General features: G+C 43.8%; 1 protein-coding gene across 2 annotated transcripts in view; it reads left to right on the plus strand.

Annotated features, from left to right (window-relative positions):
- Positions 1–16,156, plus strand: part of hsd17b3 (hydroxysteroid (17-beta) dehydrogenase 3) — a 111,657-nt gene that overhangs the window by 16,415 nt on the left and 79,086 nt on the right. For both annotated transcript variants that reach the window (XM_085984952.1, XM_085984956.1), the window contains exons 2-3: positions 10,926–10,972; positions 13,861–13,936. In XM_085984952.1, coding sequence (XP_085841078.1) covers positions 10,926–10,972; positions 13,861–13,936 — 123 coding nt within the window. The remainder of the gene's footprint in view (positions 1–10,925; positions 10,973–13,860; positions 13,937–16,156) is intronic.

The following is a 16,156-nucleotide window of genomic DNA, read 5'->3' on the forward strand; positions in this document are numbered from 1 at the left end:
ACTTCTACCCCCTTGTACCCTAGTCCTCTAGATATAAAGGCCAGCATTCCATTAGCCTTTTGGATTATTTTCTGTACCTGGTCATTGTTGTGTATGTAATATGTGTGCTACTTTGAACCTATGGACAGGACTGCACTACTTGTTGGGCGTAGTGATACACAGTACCACTCCTGGCCATAGGGGTATAAATAGTACTGTGGGTACTGATCCCCCTCAGTTCCCGCCTGTGGGCATGAAGTAAAGACCTATGTATAGTCCCTACCTCCAACCAGTAAAGACCTGTTTGAGTTATACGTTTAAGTCTTTGTGTTAATTGTTCAATACAATACACATACTTAACACTGGCGACGAGTCAGTTCGAACCCTGCGGCAGTTATTCCACAGCGGCTTCGTCCAAAGACAGGACGTTGAAGAGAGGTTCCAATCCTCAACACCCCACTGAAAACTGAAGGGCAGCAGAAATCCTGACAGCTTCCAGCGACTGGAAGCGACAGGCATTAGGACCCTGAAGCCTCCATAACCTCGTGGGTAAGCCAGAGCCCGGGAGGGCGCGAGCGGGTAAGCCAGAGCCCGGGAGGGAGCGAGCAAGAGCCGCCGAGCGGGTGAGCCAGAGGCCGGGAGCCGCTTCAAGCGGGAGGCGCTTAGCGGGCCAGCGATCGCACCGGTGATAAGGGCTGAGAACCGTTTCGGGCGGGCGGCGCACCAGCGATCGCACAGGAGATAAGAGCCGCAGTCGGGCTGAAAGTCAGCGACGAGAAGCGCGGGAAAACCGCCATTGAAGTGGGCGGGGAGAGCGAGAAGCGCGGGAAAGCCGCCATTTTTCACGGGAAAACCGCTGGGGAAGAAGGCAGAAGCGGGAAAACCGCCATTTTGTGGGCGGAGGACAACGGCAAGAGCGGGAAGCCGCCATCTTGGATAACAGTAAAAAAAAAATCTGAGAAATTGCAAATCTGATAAAGTACTACAATGCCTAAACACGGGAATATTAGCAACTTTGATAGTGACATCGAAGATTGGGCCATATATGTTGAACGAGTTAAAAATTATTGTAAGGCCAATAAAATTCGTGAGGCTGATAAAGCACTAACATTATTAAATTTAATGGGTGCGAAGACATACGGGCAATTGAAACACCTGTTATTACCAGATGAACCGGCGGATAAGACGTTCGATGAGATTGTTACTGTCCTGAAAGATCATCTAAACCCCATGCCGCTGATGCTAGCGGAACGATTTAAATTTTACGACAGAAGGCAGCTACAGCATGAAAGCAATGCTGATTATTTGCTGGAATTGCGTAAATTAGCGAAATATTGCCAGTTTGGAACGGGACTGACAGAGGCACTTCGAGACAAATTTGTGTGTGGTTTATTTAAACAGGATACACAAAAGCGACTGCTCGAGGAGAATGAGCTGACGCTTGAGAAGGCGGTCACTATGGCAGCAGCACACGAAGCCGCAGCGAGAGGCACGGCAGTAATGCAGCTACGGTCACCGGAGCTCAGTGCACACAAATTGGGTGTGAGTTCTGGCAAATGTTATCGTTGTGGAAAGACAACGCATGATCAGAACCAGTGTTGGTTTAAAAACCAAGAATGTAGAACTTGTGGTAGGCTTGGACATATAGCTAGAGTATGCAGGTCAGGGAAGAAGACCAGCAACAAGAAGTCACCGCAAGGAAAATACGCAAAGGTACACAAGGTGACCGAACAGGAGTCCGATTCAGACGCTAGCAGTAATGAACTGGCTAGCTTAAGCTGTAATGAACTGGCTAGCTTAAGAGTACTCAACGCTGGTAAGGGTGCAGACCTCCAGACAATTTGGGTCACTCTTCAGATAGAAGGAGTCCAAGTAAAACTGGAATTGGACACTGGATCGGCATTGACGGTCATAAATAAGAAAGATTACGGAAAGTTATTCCAACATATTCCCCTACAGGATACGGGGATTATATTGAAAACATACACGGGGCAAAGAGTGTACCCCATCGGGAAAATAGAGGTTGCAGTGGTCCACAAGGGCGAAGACAGTCAAATAATGGACTTATATGTGATATCTGAAGGAGGTCCTCCACTACTAGGACGGGAGTGGATTAGGAAAATGAATATGGACTGGCATTTCCTACAAACAATAACGAGTGAGAACTCGGTGAAGATAGTCGGCCCAGACTCTGGAACGGATGATGGTAAGCCCAACTCAGGTGCAAAAGACAAAGTTTCAGCACAGAATTCCACTGAGCAACAACAACATAGTTTAACTGTGGATTCTGAGTCTGGCAAGTCTACTGATGTGCCCATTTCTGAGGGACACCGGGCTCGAACTCAACTCCATTTCAAACTACAACAGCAATTAGAACAAATGCTTCGCCGTTTTGAGCAAGAGTTGAATGCAACGAAAGAGTTCTTTGATATAGAGTTGGAGAATCTGGAAAGACAACAGAAGCAGCTGATGGAGAAAATGGAGCAGGAGCACACAAAACGTCTGATGTCAGAGGAGTTAACGGTCAGCCAACTCCTGCATATGCTGAAGGACAGGACTCTGAAATGGGAAAAACTTGAACATGAACTTCAATATTCAAACGAAAGGGGTTCGGAGCTCTCAAAGGTTATTGGAAGAGCTGAGGTGGCAACACAGACTGAGATGACTGCAACAGAGCAGCCCTTGGATGCCAAAAGTACGCTGACTCACGTCAACGTAGAACAACAGACCGCTGAAACAGCTGCTCCGGTAGAGGGATTGCATAGTCCGATCAATCAATCTCCAAAGGAAGTTGAAGTATTAAAATCACAAATGAGGTCACTAGTAAACGACTTGCTGAAAGCCCAGAAAAAGCTGGATGCAGAGATACACATGAAGAAGTCTCTTCAGGAAAGATGTCTGGATTTGGAACAAGAGCTGGCTAACGTCCAGCTGGGTATGGAGGAAATAGACGACCCTCTCACTGGTCTAGCTCAGGACGACACCGAATATTACGATGTCCTGTCCTGCCCAGCTTGTAACTTCGACTCCCAAAGTGCAGAAATCATGGAGGAGCACCAAAAGTCTACGGAACATCGGGAGAAGCTGGCTCTACGACGGAAACAGGAGGAAGAGAAGGAGGAACTGCGCATGCAGCTGGCAGCTGTGGCAGCTGACAATGGAGCCCAGAGAGTCTCCAAGAAGCAGAAAAGGAAAAGTAAAAACAGAAGATGACCCATCTGAACCATTATCACCTCTACCAGATCACACACGTGGTCCCTCCGAACGGAGCCAATTCAGTTCGGAAGTTCAAACTGTTAAATCCATGGAAGGACTATTGAATGAGTCACTCCAGCAACGTGAACCGACTACACCACAGAGATTGAATCTGTGAACTGTTTTCCGCAGAGACTGAATCTGTGATCTGTTTTGACATGAAGTTATCTATGTATCTATGTTATTCTGTTATGTAAACCTGAAGTTATATATGTATATATGTTATTACGTTATGTTAAATGGGGAGATGACTGTAAAGCTAGGAAGGGAGGAATGTTGTGTATGTAATATGTGTGCTACTTTGAACCTATGGACAGGACTGCACTACTTGTTGGGCGTAGTGATACGCAGTACCACTCCTGGCCATAGGGGTATAAATAGTACTGTGGGTACTGATCCCCCTCAGTTCCCGCCTGTGGGCATGAAGTAAAGACCTATGTATAGTCCCTACCTCCAACCAGTAAAGACCTGTTTGAGTTATACGTTTAAGTCTTTGTGTTAATTGTTCAATACAATACACATACTTAACAGTCATGACATTTGAATCTATGTACCTGGACCCCCAAGTCTCTTTGGACCTTCACTGTGTTTAGCTTTTCACCATTTAGAAAGTACCTTGTTCTATCCCTTTTTAGGTCCAAATTGGAGGACTTCACATTTGCCGACATTGAAATCAATTTGCCACAGTTTTACCCATTCACTTAATCTATCGATATCCTTTTATGCTTTCATCTGCACTGCTCAGTGCTGTCTGTCTTTGCCATTGGAAAATTTGGTTATATGGCTTTCTATGCCATCATCTAAGATGTTAATAAATACTGAATAGTTAAGGCCGCAACACCAATCCCTGTGGGACACCACTCGTCACATTCTGCCAATTAGACTACCTGACCATTATCCCTGCTGTCTCTTGCCGCTCACCCAATTTCCTAACCAGGTCAATAATTTGCCTTCAATTCCATTGGTCTCTATCTTGGTTAACAGTCTTCTTTTGTGGGGCTTTATCAAATACCTTCTGGAAGTCCACATAAATAACATCCATAGACATTCCACTGTCCGCTACTTTAGTCACCTCTTCAAAAAAATCAATCAGGTTTATCAGGCATGACCTACCTTTCACAAATCCATACTGGCTCTCTGATCAGCTGAGCATTTTTGAGGTGTTCAGTCACCCTATCCTTAATTCCCTGACAACAGATGTTAGGCTAACTGGTCTATAATTCCCTGGTTTCCCTCTCTCGCCATTCTTAAATAGCAGATTGACATGTGAAATATAAAGAATGTTTATTCGAGCCTCACACTCTAGCCTGTCCTTCAGCTCTGACGTCTTGCTCACATGTTTCTTATTTCTCTCCTGGTTTAATCACATTACATATTTTAGTTTTCCCTTTACCTGTAGTGCCTAAAGCATAATTTCTGACTGTTACTCTATTCCCTTTTTGTTTATTTTTGAATTATTATTTGTACTACAATTTCCACCTGAGGGCCCCCCACTCCCATTTACTAGTTTAAAGTCCTTGCGACCACCCTATTTATCCTTTTCCGCTAGGACCCTGGCCCCAGACTAGCTCAAGTGGAGCCTGTCCCAATAGTACTGTTCCTTCCTATCCCAATACTGATGCCAATACCTCATGAAATGGAACCCCTCTTTTGCACTACTCCTTTAGCCATGTGTTCACTTCCCTAATCAGCTTATCCCTATACCAATTTTCACATTAATCCAGAGATTATAATCCTTGAGGTCCTGTTCTTTAATTTAGCTCCTAGTTCCTGGTACTACCCAAACAGGACCTCTTGTCTACTCTTCCCTATGTTGTTGGTCCCAACATGGACCACAATGGATCCTCGTCCTCCCTCTAATATCCTTTCAATCCTTTTTGGCACCAGGTAGGCAACATGCCATGTGGGACTCAATCTTGCTTACAAAGAATGCTATCTGTCCCCCTAATTATAGAATGCCCTACAACTACCACATTACAGTTCCTCACCACCTCCTCCTCCTTCCCCCCCCTCCCCCTTAGCCAGTCTCCTGCTCTAAAGTGCCATGGTCCACATTCTGGCTGTCCTTCTGACAGTGTTTATCCTTATCCTCACAGGTAGCAAGTACATTGTATCTGTTGGATAGGATAGTTTCTGTGGATCATCTTTCTTTCTCACCTGAGTTCCCCTTACTCTGCACATTATCGGTCATACCAACCCCGTTCTGAACCTGCACCTCTCTTACAAGGTGTGACCAAGGTCTGGAGCAAACTCTCCAGATGCTCCTCCTCTTTCTTCCTTCCTCCCCCCCATGTGACAACATGTCTCCAGCTCAATGAGTCAGAGATTTGAGATGGAGATATCAACTGCAGATGTGTTCGTTCGGGACAGTCTCGCTGTCCACAAACTCCCGCTTACTGCAGTCCAGACATACAACCTGCTCTGCTATATTGTAGTCTAACCTTGTTTGATTTATTTAATTAGTTAAAGTCTTTATTCAAATGATTTAGTTATATTAATTTGTTTATCTAGTTACTTTATTAATTTAATAAAGTGCATTAAAGTTTCCCAGCTCTTAGTTTAAACCCCTGTCCTAGCTTAGAGGAAAAAAAAGTTAATACTCCCCAACCAATCAGCTACCTGCTGTCCTGTGCTGTCACTCCTTGTTTTTTTGTTTTTGAATTTGCTGAAGATACTCTGCCTCCACTGCTGCTGCCGCTCAGGTCCACGCTGTCCTCTGGTCCTGCTCTGTTTATATTCTGCTGCTGCTGCTCACGTCTGTGCTGTCCTCTGGTCCCACTCTGTTTATATTCTGCTGCCTCCGTTGCTGCTGCCGCTTAGGTCTGCGATGTCAGGATGGCTCTGAAGACATCTCTGTGTTAAGTGCCAAGATGCACCAGTCTAGTTTGTTGGTCAAGATATGTCTGATATAAATGCCTTTTGGGGGGCCCAAGTGGTTCCCCCCACCTCCTGCCAATGACACCAGAAAGTTTGGTTGAGTAATGGGGTGGCTCCTTCTGTATCATTCTATGATTCTGTTCATATATTGTGTCTCATTCTTCCTACCAAAATAAATCCTGTCACATTTCTGTGTTAAATTTCATCAGCCCATTTTACCAGTCTGTCTTCCTGATGTCTGTTAATATCCTACTTGCTGTTTACTACAATGAGTTTTGTCACTGCAAACTTTGAAATTGTGCCCAAGTCCAGGTCATTAATATATATCAAAAGATATACAAGGATGTTATGCTAAACCTTTATAAATCACTAGTTAGCCCCAGCTGGAGTATTATGACCAATTCTGGGCCCCATACTTTAGGAAGGATGTCAAGGCCTTTGAGATGGTGCAGGGGAGATTTACTAGAATGGTACCAGAGATCAAAGCCTTCAGTATGTGAAGAGACTAGAGAAACTGGGGTGGTTCTCCTTTGAGCAGAGAAGGTTAAGGGGAGATTGGATAGGTGTTCAAAATCATGAAAGGTTATGAAACGAGCAGAATTTTTTTCAGGTGGCAGAAGGGTTGGTAACCAGAGGGGAGATATATAAGGTGATTGGCAAAAGAACCAGAGGTTTGGGGGGCCTGGGGGGGGGGGGGGGGTGGAATTACACTGTTGTTGGGATCTGGAATGCACTGCCTGAGGGTGGTGGAAGCAGATTTAATAACATCCTAATGGGAATTGGATAAATACTTGAAGGAAAATTTGCAGGGCTATGGGGAAGGAATAGGGAAGTGGGATTAATTGGCTAGCTTTCAAAGAGCAGGCACAATGGGCTGAATGGCCTTCTCTGCTGTATGATTAATCTTGCCAACTATCTTCCCCATTCCCTTTAAATGTGTCCTTCACACCATAAGCAAGGTGAACTGTACAACAGCAACAAGACTACTGGAGGTGATTTTTCAACTGGTAATTTTCAGCTGGACCTGTAAATGGGCAAGCAGCCTGTGTGCCTGTTCCTGGATGGTCGTCTGCTTCAATATGCAAATTTGGGTCTTCCACCAGTTGTTGGACCCTGATTGCAATTTTCAAGTACAACTGGGCAGAGCATGTATCACACACGAGCTGTGCCTACTTGTACAAGGCTTTGAGGGGCCTAACCAGCAGTCCTTAAAGGCACCTGCAGCTTGCTGAAGTTGAAGATTGGACCCTTCATTTCGTCAGGTTTCAAACAACAAAACCATTACAGGAACACTTAGCACACCATGCAAATGAAAGCCCAACTTATTTTATTGCCTTGTATTGCTACTTTTTTCCCCCCAAATTACATACCTGTATTGAATATTTCAAGTAGTAGCCAATTCCTCGCACTGCATAGTGGCATCAGATAAAGCAGAGCAGGAACCTACTCTTATCTTGCCTCTTCTTCTGATCACATCTTTGAACTTTTTACAACATTGAAACCAGGTCCTCAGACTTGGCAAAGGACTTAAAATAAATAAACAAATTCAAAAAATATTCATTTCCTCCTTTGTGGCTTTCCCATTCCTTTTGAATCCACTTCAACAGCAGCAGTCTTGCTGTAGCACTGCAGAATTTTCTGCACTTGTAGCTTCCCTTTGGTGGTGGGAATCCCACTGGGGAAGTCTCTCCTTACTGCTAACCTACCAACATCAGGTACTTCCAGGCTTGTGTTTGCTAACACTTGTATATCACACACCAGTAACCAAGGGGAAGTATCATGGAGACAAAATCTATGCATTCATATAGAACAAAATATGGCAGACATGATGGGCCAAATGGCTTCCTTCTGTGCTGTAAATTTCTATGATGGAAATCTGAAACAGAAAATGCTAACGTCCAGCAGGCCAGACAGCATCTGTGGAGAAAGCGGGGGGGGGTGGGGGGGAGTTAATCTTTCGGGTATAACCATTCATTAGAACTGTGGTGTATGTACCTTTAAGAGGAACTATGTTTTTGAAGCCCCTGTATACTGTAGTACCAGTAGTGACCACTCGGGTATATAAGCCTGTGTAGCGCCTTGTGTAGTTAGTTCACCTCCAGACTTTGTTCAGTAAACACTTGTTAAATCAACTCCTGCATTCCGTGTCTCCATTAACACATGGATCTAACAAGAACTATTACAGATGAACAGTTTATAAGAAGGAGCAACAACTTGTATTATGTAGTGCCTTTTAATGTAGTTAAATGTTCCAAGGTGCTTCACTGGAGCATTTTCAAACAAAATTTGACAGAGCGACACATGGAGACAGACAATGTTACGGAGGTGGAAGCAGGCAGTCTTGGTGATTGAGCGGATATGTAGTCGCAAGCTCAGCTTTGGGTTGATTGGACAGCAAGAACTGTCTGGTTTAGCCTCGTAGTGGCCAGGGAGAGGGACTGAGTCAGTGGCTAGGGAACAGAGTCTGTGGCGGGGACTGAAAGTAATGGCTTCGGTCTTTCTAATATTTAATTGGAGGAAATTCCTGCTCATCCAATATGACCAGGGTGAGTGCAATGGTTTTAATGGGGACAAAGGCATCAAAGGTGAAGGTGAGGATGTGATTGAGCTGATTGGTAGCTGCAGAAATGTCATGGCAAATGGAGGACCAATGGCTAGGCAGTTGGTAATTTGTAAGTGACTTGGAGTTTTTTTCCAGGGGTGGACACTGAAGGAAGTGGGTTTTGGAGGAGGATGCGAGTAGAGAGGGATACAAGGAAGTAGATGGGAGTAGAGTCCACGTGAGATGGCAAGGTGGAGGGGGTTGCTGTGGATGTGGGTTGGCGAGTTTTTATATGGAGGGAGAGGGTAATGGAGGATAGAAGGGCAGTGAACTTGAGCATGATGAGTTGAGATAGAAGTTGAAATCACCAAGGATCAGACGTCACTCTGTGCAGAGGCTGAGGGAGGAAAGCATTGAAGATATGAGAAACTTGGGTGGGCAGTAGAGAATGAGGATATTAAAGGAGGAGAGAGGGGTGGAACGAGGTGAGATGCTCAAAGGAGAAGAAGGCGCTAGAGGAGTAAGAAGACAGACCAATGTGTGATCTGGTGCTGAGCGCCACATCGCCGCTGTGTTGGTCTGGGCGGGGCAAGTGATGGAAGGTATAGACAGATGGGGAGGCTTTAGTAGTTGGAAGGTGTCATCAGCCAAGTTACCATACTAGCAAAATAAAGCTGAAAACCCAGTGGGACAGTTCAGCTGGTAACAGCAGCAGTAGGAGATGGGCTATAAGTTGGACAAACAGCAAGGGAAAGGAGGGTGGGAAAAAACTACCTACAAAAGAAAATTAGTAACTTGTAAAGTTATTTAGGTGAACAGAAGATGGTTAAATTACAGGAGTGATAATAGTGCAGGACAAAGAGGCATAATTAGAGAAATGAGATACAAGAGATCCAGAGTGTGTGAATAGTTAAAGTAGGATGGATAAGTGGAGTGTGTATCATAAAAGGTTGGCAATGCACAGCAGCTTCTAATGGCCCAAGAATCTATTGGAACCAGAAATATAGGGAGATTTCTACAAGGAAACCAATTGCAGCTGTTGGGCAGGAATTATGGGGGTGGGGCAGGCAGGGGAAGAGAAGTATGCATCAAAACAATTTTCACAAAGGCTCCTTGGCACTTGAGTGACCAAATCAAAAAATAAAGATAAGGTTAAGTTTTGCAAAGAATCATGCATCCTCTTCCATTTTACAGCACCGTCCCTAGCTGCCAGTTTTAATGAGCAAGTGACTGATTCCATGTTGGGCATGCACGAGCGTTTGGAAACTGTGTGGAAGTCTCAGGTGGCACTTCTTGCCCCATCAATTCCTCCACAGCTTACGCAAAGCAGCATGACCAATATCGGCCCATTTTGTGCTCAAAGCAGGTGGTACTGAGTGGGGAAAAAATCTAGGATCTTGTCTTCTATTGAACTTCATCTTTAAGTGTCCCAATGCTAATGTTCTTCAGTGTTTTGAGTCTTGCATTTATATAGTGCCTTTCACAACCACCGGACATCCCAAGTGCTTTATAGTCAATGAGGTACTTTTTGAGGTAGCCACTGTTGTAATGTAGGAAACATGGCAGCCAATTTGTGCACAGCAAACTCCCACAAAAATGTCCAGATAATCTGTTTGTGATGTTGATTGAGGGATAAATATTGACACCAGGGAGAACTCTCCTGTTCTTTGAAATAGTGCCATAGGATCTTTTACGTCCACCTGAGGACAGATGAGGCCTCAGTTTAACATCTCATCTGATAGACGGCACCTCCAACAGTGCAGGACTCACTCAGTACTGCACTGGAGTGTCAGCCTAGATTTTTTTTTGCACTCCAGCCCAGAGTGGGACTTGACTCCAAGGTGCGAGTGCTACCAACTGAGCCACAGCTGACACTGAACAGTAAAGAAACTGGTCTCGTGATCTATATAACCAGCATTGTTGCTTACCTGCTGAAAATTTAATTGTTGGTAATAGGTGATCATTCAGCTAGCATATAAAATTAAAAAAATGTCAATCCCTTTAAAAATAAGGGATAATTCTAAGTCTGCGGACAGCCCATGATTTTCTGACTATTTTTAGCACTTGGAAAATCGTGGGCAATGCATGCTTGAGTTTCCAATATGTACTCTCAACGAGTGTGGCTCCTTCCAGGAGCGCAAATACATAAATTTATCCCTACAGTCAGGGATCAACTAGTTACTTGCTTTTTCAGGTAAAAGTTGTTTTTTTCAAAAGTAGAGTTTAAGTTAAGTGCTACTATAAATGACCACCATTTAATATTTGTTTTCAGTTGTCACTGGTGCAACCGATGGCATTGGAGAAGCATATGCACACGAGGTAAGATGTTGCCATGATTCCTTCACATTGTATAAATTACAAAACTAAATTGCTTATTTTGGATATTTTTGTCTTCCTTCTGATTTTATTTAATCTACAATTATTTGTTTCAAGATACTTCATTTCCAGGTATGCTAAAGAAAATAATTATTCCGACACTCGGTAACCACATTTTTGAAGATGATGGGTTAAAGACTTTTTTTTTTGCAGTTGAGTATATATAGAGAAGCTATTCTGAAAGTATTGCCAGGACACTGCTCTGAAGTTGGCACAAGTAATAATTTTTATATTGATGCCTCCAAGCTTGAAATTTATATTCCTTGCTCAGCAATCCCTATTGATGGTTGCATGTACTGACCTGTCATTATTTGTGGCTAAAACAAGAACACCAATATTGGAAATTTGAACTTTTGTACTTCCTGAATGCAATGTTGTCTTCTGTGTACATTCTCTGCCTAGTGCTAACTGCCATTTAATTTTTTTGCAAATCCCTATGGAGGGATGCCAGAGGTACTTTGTCTTGTCGCCAACATCTACTTCTGGAGGTAGAAGTGACATTCCCTTCCTATGGCAAATATTGAGATTCCCTTTTCCAAAACAGACCCCTGATGGCATCACTAAGATGAGTGCATAACTAACCACTGCTAGATGGTTCTCACGGCATGTTGTGTGTGCTTCATGATTGTAAGGGGTGGTGTGTGGGTTTGGTCACCTTCACCTCTGACTCCCTGAATGGTTCGAATCGCTCCCACTCCTTTGGTTCTAGACTTTGGACTTATTTGGGGGTTGTAATGAACTTGCAACAGACACCTGGGTTGGTCAAAAGAATTGAGATCTTTATTTTGAGACAGGAAAATATACAATACAATAAAACTTATGCTCTAAAAAGGTGGGGAACACTCGGAACATGTGAGGGAGAATTACAATAGACAAAAATCCCTTACTCTCCCAACCCCACTATCCTAACTAGGTTGAAATCCAGAGGACCAGGAAATGCTCACCAAACGACTTTCTTGACAGATTGTAGAGGTTTGCGATTTCGGGGTTCTCCTTAGTTGTGGCGGTTGGGGCCTGCCGTACTCCGGACGTGGTAGAAGACTGCACCTGCGTTGGGTCTTCAGTTTGGGTTTGCCCGCTGATGCGGTTAGCTGCGTAGTTGGATGTATCGGGTAAGTACCCAATTTGGCTAGGTAAAGTTTTTAGGGTCTTTTGTGTCAAAATCTTACCCAGGGGTAAGTCAGACTAGCCTGTAGAGTGGAAACAAGTTTTGATTTTCGAATTTTCGGTGGTTGGTTTCTTGTTGGTCGCGGTGGCCCAGTATTACCTGGTTGGTGGTAATATTGGTAGTTGTTGGTTTCTTGAAGCCTTTGGTTGCTGCGACTTTCTTTTCCTTCTTCTTCCTTCAAGTCTCCGATTCTCCGACTTTCTCTCCTGTACTAAACTCGTGCTCTGATGATGATCTTACTGTTGGATGACTGAACTGAACTTCTTCACCGGTCTTACTGGAACCAACTGAGCCGACTGCACTGAACTGATTCACTAGACAAGCAGGCCTCAATTATACTGGTTTGAGGCCTGGCTTATCAGACCGCCAAATCTCTGGTTTCTTTGTTAAGTTTTGGCGGGCTCGTTATTTTTAATATGTTTTAAAACTTTAACGAGCTTCGGGGATGGTCCATCTATTCTTAATTGGCCTTTAACTGGTTTTGGGATTGCCTTGAAACCAGTTTAAAAATGTAAAACGTTTTGGAAATCTCTCTGGTTTTGAACTGCTGTTTGATTGTTGTTTCCTGCTGGGCCATGTTCTCTTTTTTGTTTTGCTGTGGGCATGTACTGTTTTATTCATGTACTTTGGGGCTCTGCGAGTTTCAGCGGGAACAGGTTTTATTGTCTTTATGTAAAGGCTGAGGTGGCCCAGGACATTCCCAGACGGCCCAGTACTCAAACTGTCTGTTTCGGGGGCCCATCCCACCTCCCCTCTGTCACAGCTTTTCGCAGGTCTGAACATGCCTTTTAAACCAGCCAAAATCTTCCTGGGGTTTTGATTTTTAAATCCCTTTGGCCCAATATTTCCTTCAAACAGTCCAATATCTCTCCTTTTCTTACTCTGGGGGAACTTGTGTAATTTTGCGAGCCTTACAATGATGCACAATGAAAGAATGCATGCTCAGGTGATTGTGAGCCAGTGTTGTATAATTGGTCATACCTGCCAAGATACCACACTTCTGCAAACCCCAGAACATCTGTCTGCAAAAAAAATAGAGCTGTGCCATTTGCTGCAAGTTACCTCTGGGTAATGTGTAGCAGAGGGTTGGCACATGCAGGGACCATAACAGTTGTGGTCTGAAACTTGGCTGCATCTCCTTGCAGGCATGCTACAATGTTGACTTATGGGGATGGTAGCATGGCATGCCACAGAGCACTGTTGCTCACAAGCACCTCCTTCAGTAGCAGCAATCAAACTGGGCTGCTGGTGCTATCTGCAGAGGGTTCTCTTTCCTTCATTTCGGCCTGCCACTTTTAATCATCTGCCCCCTCAGCCTTGGCTAAAGCTTCAAAAGGCCAGAGATGCCTTTTAAGGTTCTCAAAGCTTTCTGAATCTTTGTTCCCCTATTGTGACACTCCAATTTAATTGGCACCATCTCTTCACCGTGCAATTGTCCCCATCTCGCCATATGTACTCCTCAGCCCATCCAAGTCTGCACCTGGTCCTATGAATAATTATTTCAATGAGTTTACCTCCGCAAACTGAGTGCTAGTAGCATTGACCTTTCTGGCAGGATTTGCACCAGTTCGGAAGCATCTAGAACTGATTTACACCCTTTTGACAAATCTACCCTCTTGTCTTTCAAAGTCCATAATGCGAGATAATGTATTTTTTTCTACAGTTTGCCAAGCGTGGTTTAAACATTGTACTTATCAGCAGAACAAAGGAGAAGCTAATAAAGGTTGCAGATGAAATTGGTAAGATCACTATTTTCTGTTATCAATTTTTTTGTAACTAAATGTCAATGTTGGGAATTTCTTTTGGGTTCTTCAGCGGAAGATTGACAGAAACCCCAGATAAACTATGTAAATGGGGATGGCTGATGGGACAGTTGTGTGTAATATTGGAGTACAAGAAATAGTTGCACCTTTTTAAATTTGAGCTCTGTGCTTTTTTTTGCCTATTGGTAGAAATAGAACTTGACTGCTTCACTACAGGGGGGGGGGGGGCAAATTTTGTGTTGCACATAAATTGGGTGGATGGTGGATATGACAAAAATATTGCATGCCCACAGGAGTCTGCATGGGACCTGATCGATTCGGTCATGGGTCCTTATAAGATGGTTGGTGTGAAACATGCTCCCCAGTAGGCAGTTTGCTAATCTGGAGATGGGCAGTCGAATGTGAAGGGCCTTTAACAGTACCTTTTTTTTTAAAGGAGATTAATTAGCATCAGGAATGAAAAGAAGCAACAGGCAGAATATTTGCAGAGCCTACAGCAGCAACTACATTAAATTTGAAAGTCTTGGATTCAAAACCCACCAGCGACTGCCATAAATGTTTCCCAAACCTCATCCAGCTTTCCTTGGCTGTAGCTGAGGATCCCTTTTTTAATATTCACTGGAAATGGTCACCTTTCAATTTGTAGTTCCCACAGTTGGACAGGAGCAGAAGCTGGCAGTAGTCAGGCAGGCTGGGGCCTTGACCCTAATTAGCACATGTATGAGCCTCTCACCTGCTTCAGGTGGCATTTCTGGCCACCAGAATGGAGGTTTGCTTGAATCGGGATGGACAGTAACACTGATAAGTCAGCACTTCCACCACTCGTGTAATTTTGATCACACACTATCCTGTTTTTAAACTTTGATGTGGCAGTAGAGACATTAAAATCACCCCAATGGTTTTCTTTCACTGTTTAATCCCTGTGGGAAAAATATTATGATTAAAGAATGCAGGGCTGATTGTTACAGCTGTACCAGTGGGGAACCTCTCCTGTTCATACATATTGGGTTCACTGCCCACTGCTTTCTGTCTGTAGGTCGTTTGCCTGTAATTTCTTGATCTGCACAGTGAGGGAGGCACCCTGCCAATAGTGTGCATTCATAAAATGACCCCTTATGTTTGAGGCTTTCTGAAGTATAAAGCACTGTTTGTGATTCTGATGTACTTTGTGTTATGTTCATTAATAACTAGTCGTTTTTATTAAGAACAGCTAGCTTTTGCTAGACACTTTATTGAGCACATGTGGACTAGGTACAGTATCTGTAGAGGCCTCCATCTTGACTGCTGCCTTGTGGGTACCCTAGTGCATCCTGGGTAGCCCACTCTTATATACATACAGCACCACCTAGTGTACCATTTCAGAATGACAGGTTACTGATCATTACACTTTGTAGTCCTTCAGAGTTTGGTGCACTCTGTAATAAATGTTGGCTGTATGTGCAACTCGTGATTTTGTTTCAATTTTAGAAAAATGATTTCTTCCAAGACAGTTGCATCAGTGGAAGTGTTCTGTTAGTAACCGTTAGTAGGCAGTGTAGGAAAGAATTGCCTTAAAGGTGTCCTTGAAATGGAGTCAGTAGTCAGACTGAATGCTCAGACAAGAAAGAGCTAATGCTAATTAAACCATGAGAGGTTATACAAACAAAATATTATTTACTGGGGTAGAAAACAAGCTATCAAGACCAGAGGCATGTAGATAGCTCATTTTAAGGAGGCATAACAATGTTCAACCTGTGAGGCCCTTTTGAGCAAAGACCTCAGGAGTAATTCATTGATTTGTAGGTCATCAGGTGCCAACATAGTTGTGAGGTGATTGACACCAGAAAGGCTGAAGACTTTTAACACACGGCTACTAAGATTGGTCAAAAGTATTGAGGCAGTATTTTTGACACTAAAGCTCAGTTTTCAGTCCTTGCTACTTGGTTTACGTAAGAAATAAGAGCAGGAGTATGCCATTTGGCCCTTAGAGCCTGCTCCTCCATTCAGTAAGATCATGGCTGATCTGGGAGGTAGTTTAGCAGTGTGATGAAATATATGTCTTCATCAGCCCCTGTGTTTTACCTGCATTGTATTGTGTGTACCGCCCCCTTTTCCCCTATTGTGTGTATTGGCTCCGCCCCTGTCTTTTGTCATATAAAGGTCTCAAGAGCTGTATGAGTCATTCTGCCAGACGAATCCGATGTGGAATGACGTGCA

This window comes from Somniosus microcephalus, chromosome 1 (genome assembly GCF_052327205.1).
Source record: "Somniosus microcephalus isolate GS21.2 chromosome 1, FLI_Smic_1.0, whole genome shotgun sequence".
In the NCBI taxonomy this organism is placed as follows: Eukaryota; Metazoa; Chordata; class Chondrichthyes; order Squaliformes; family Somniosidae; genus Somniosus; species Somniosus microcephalus.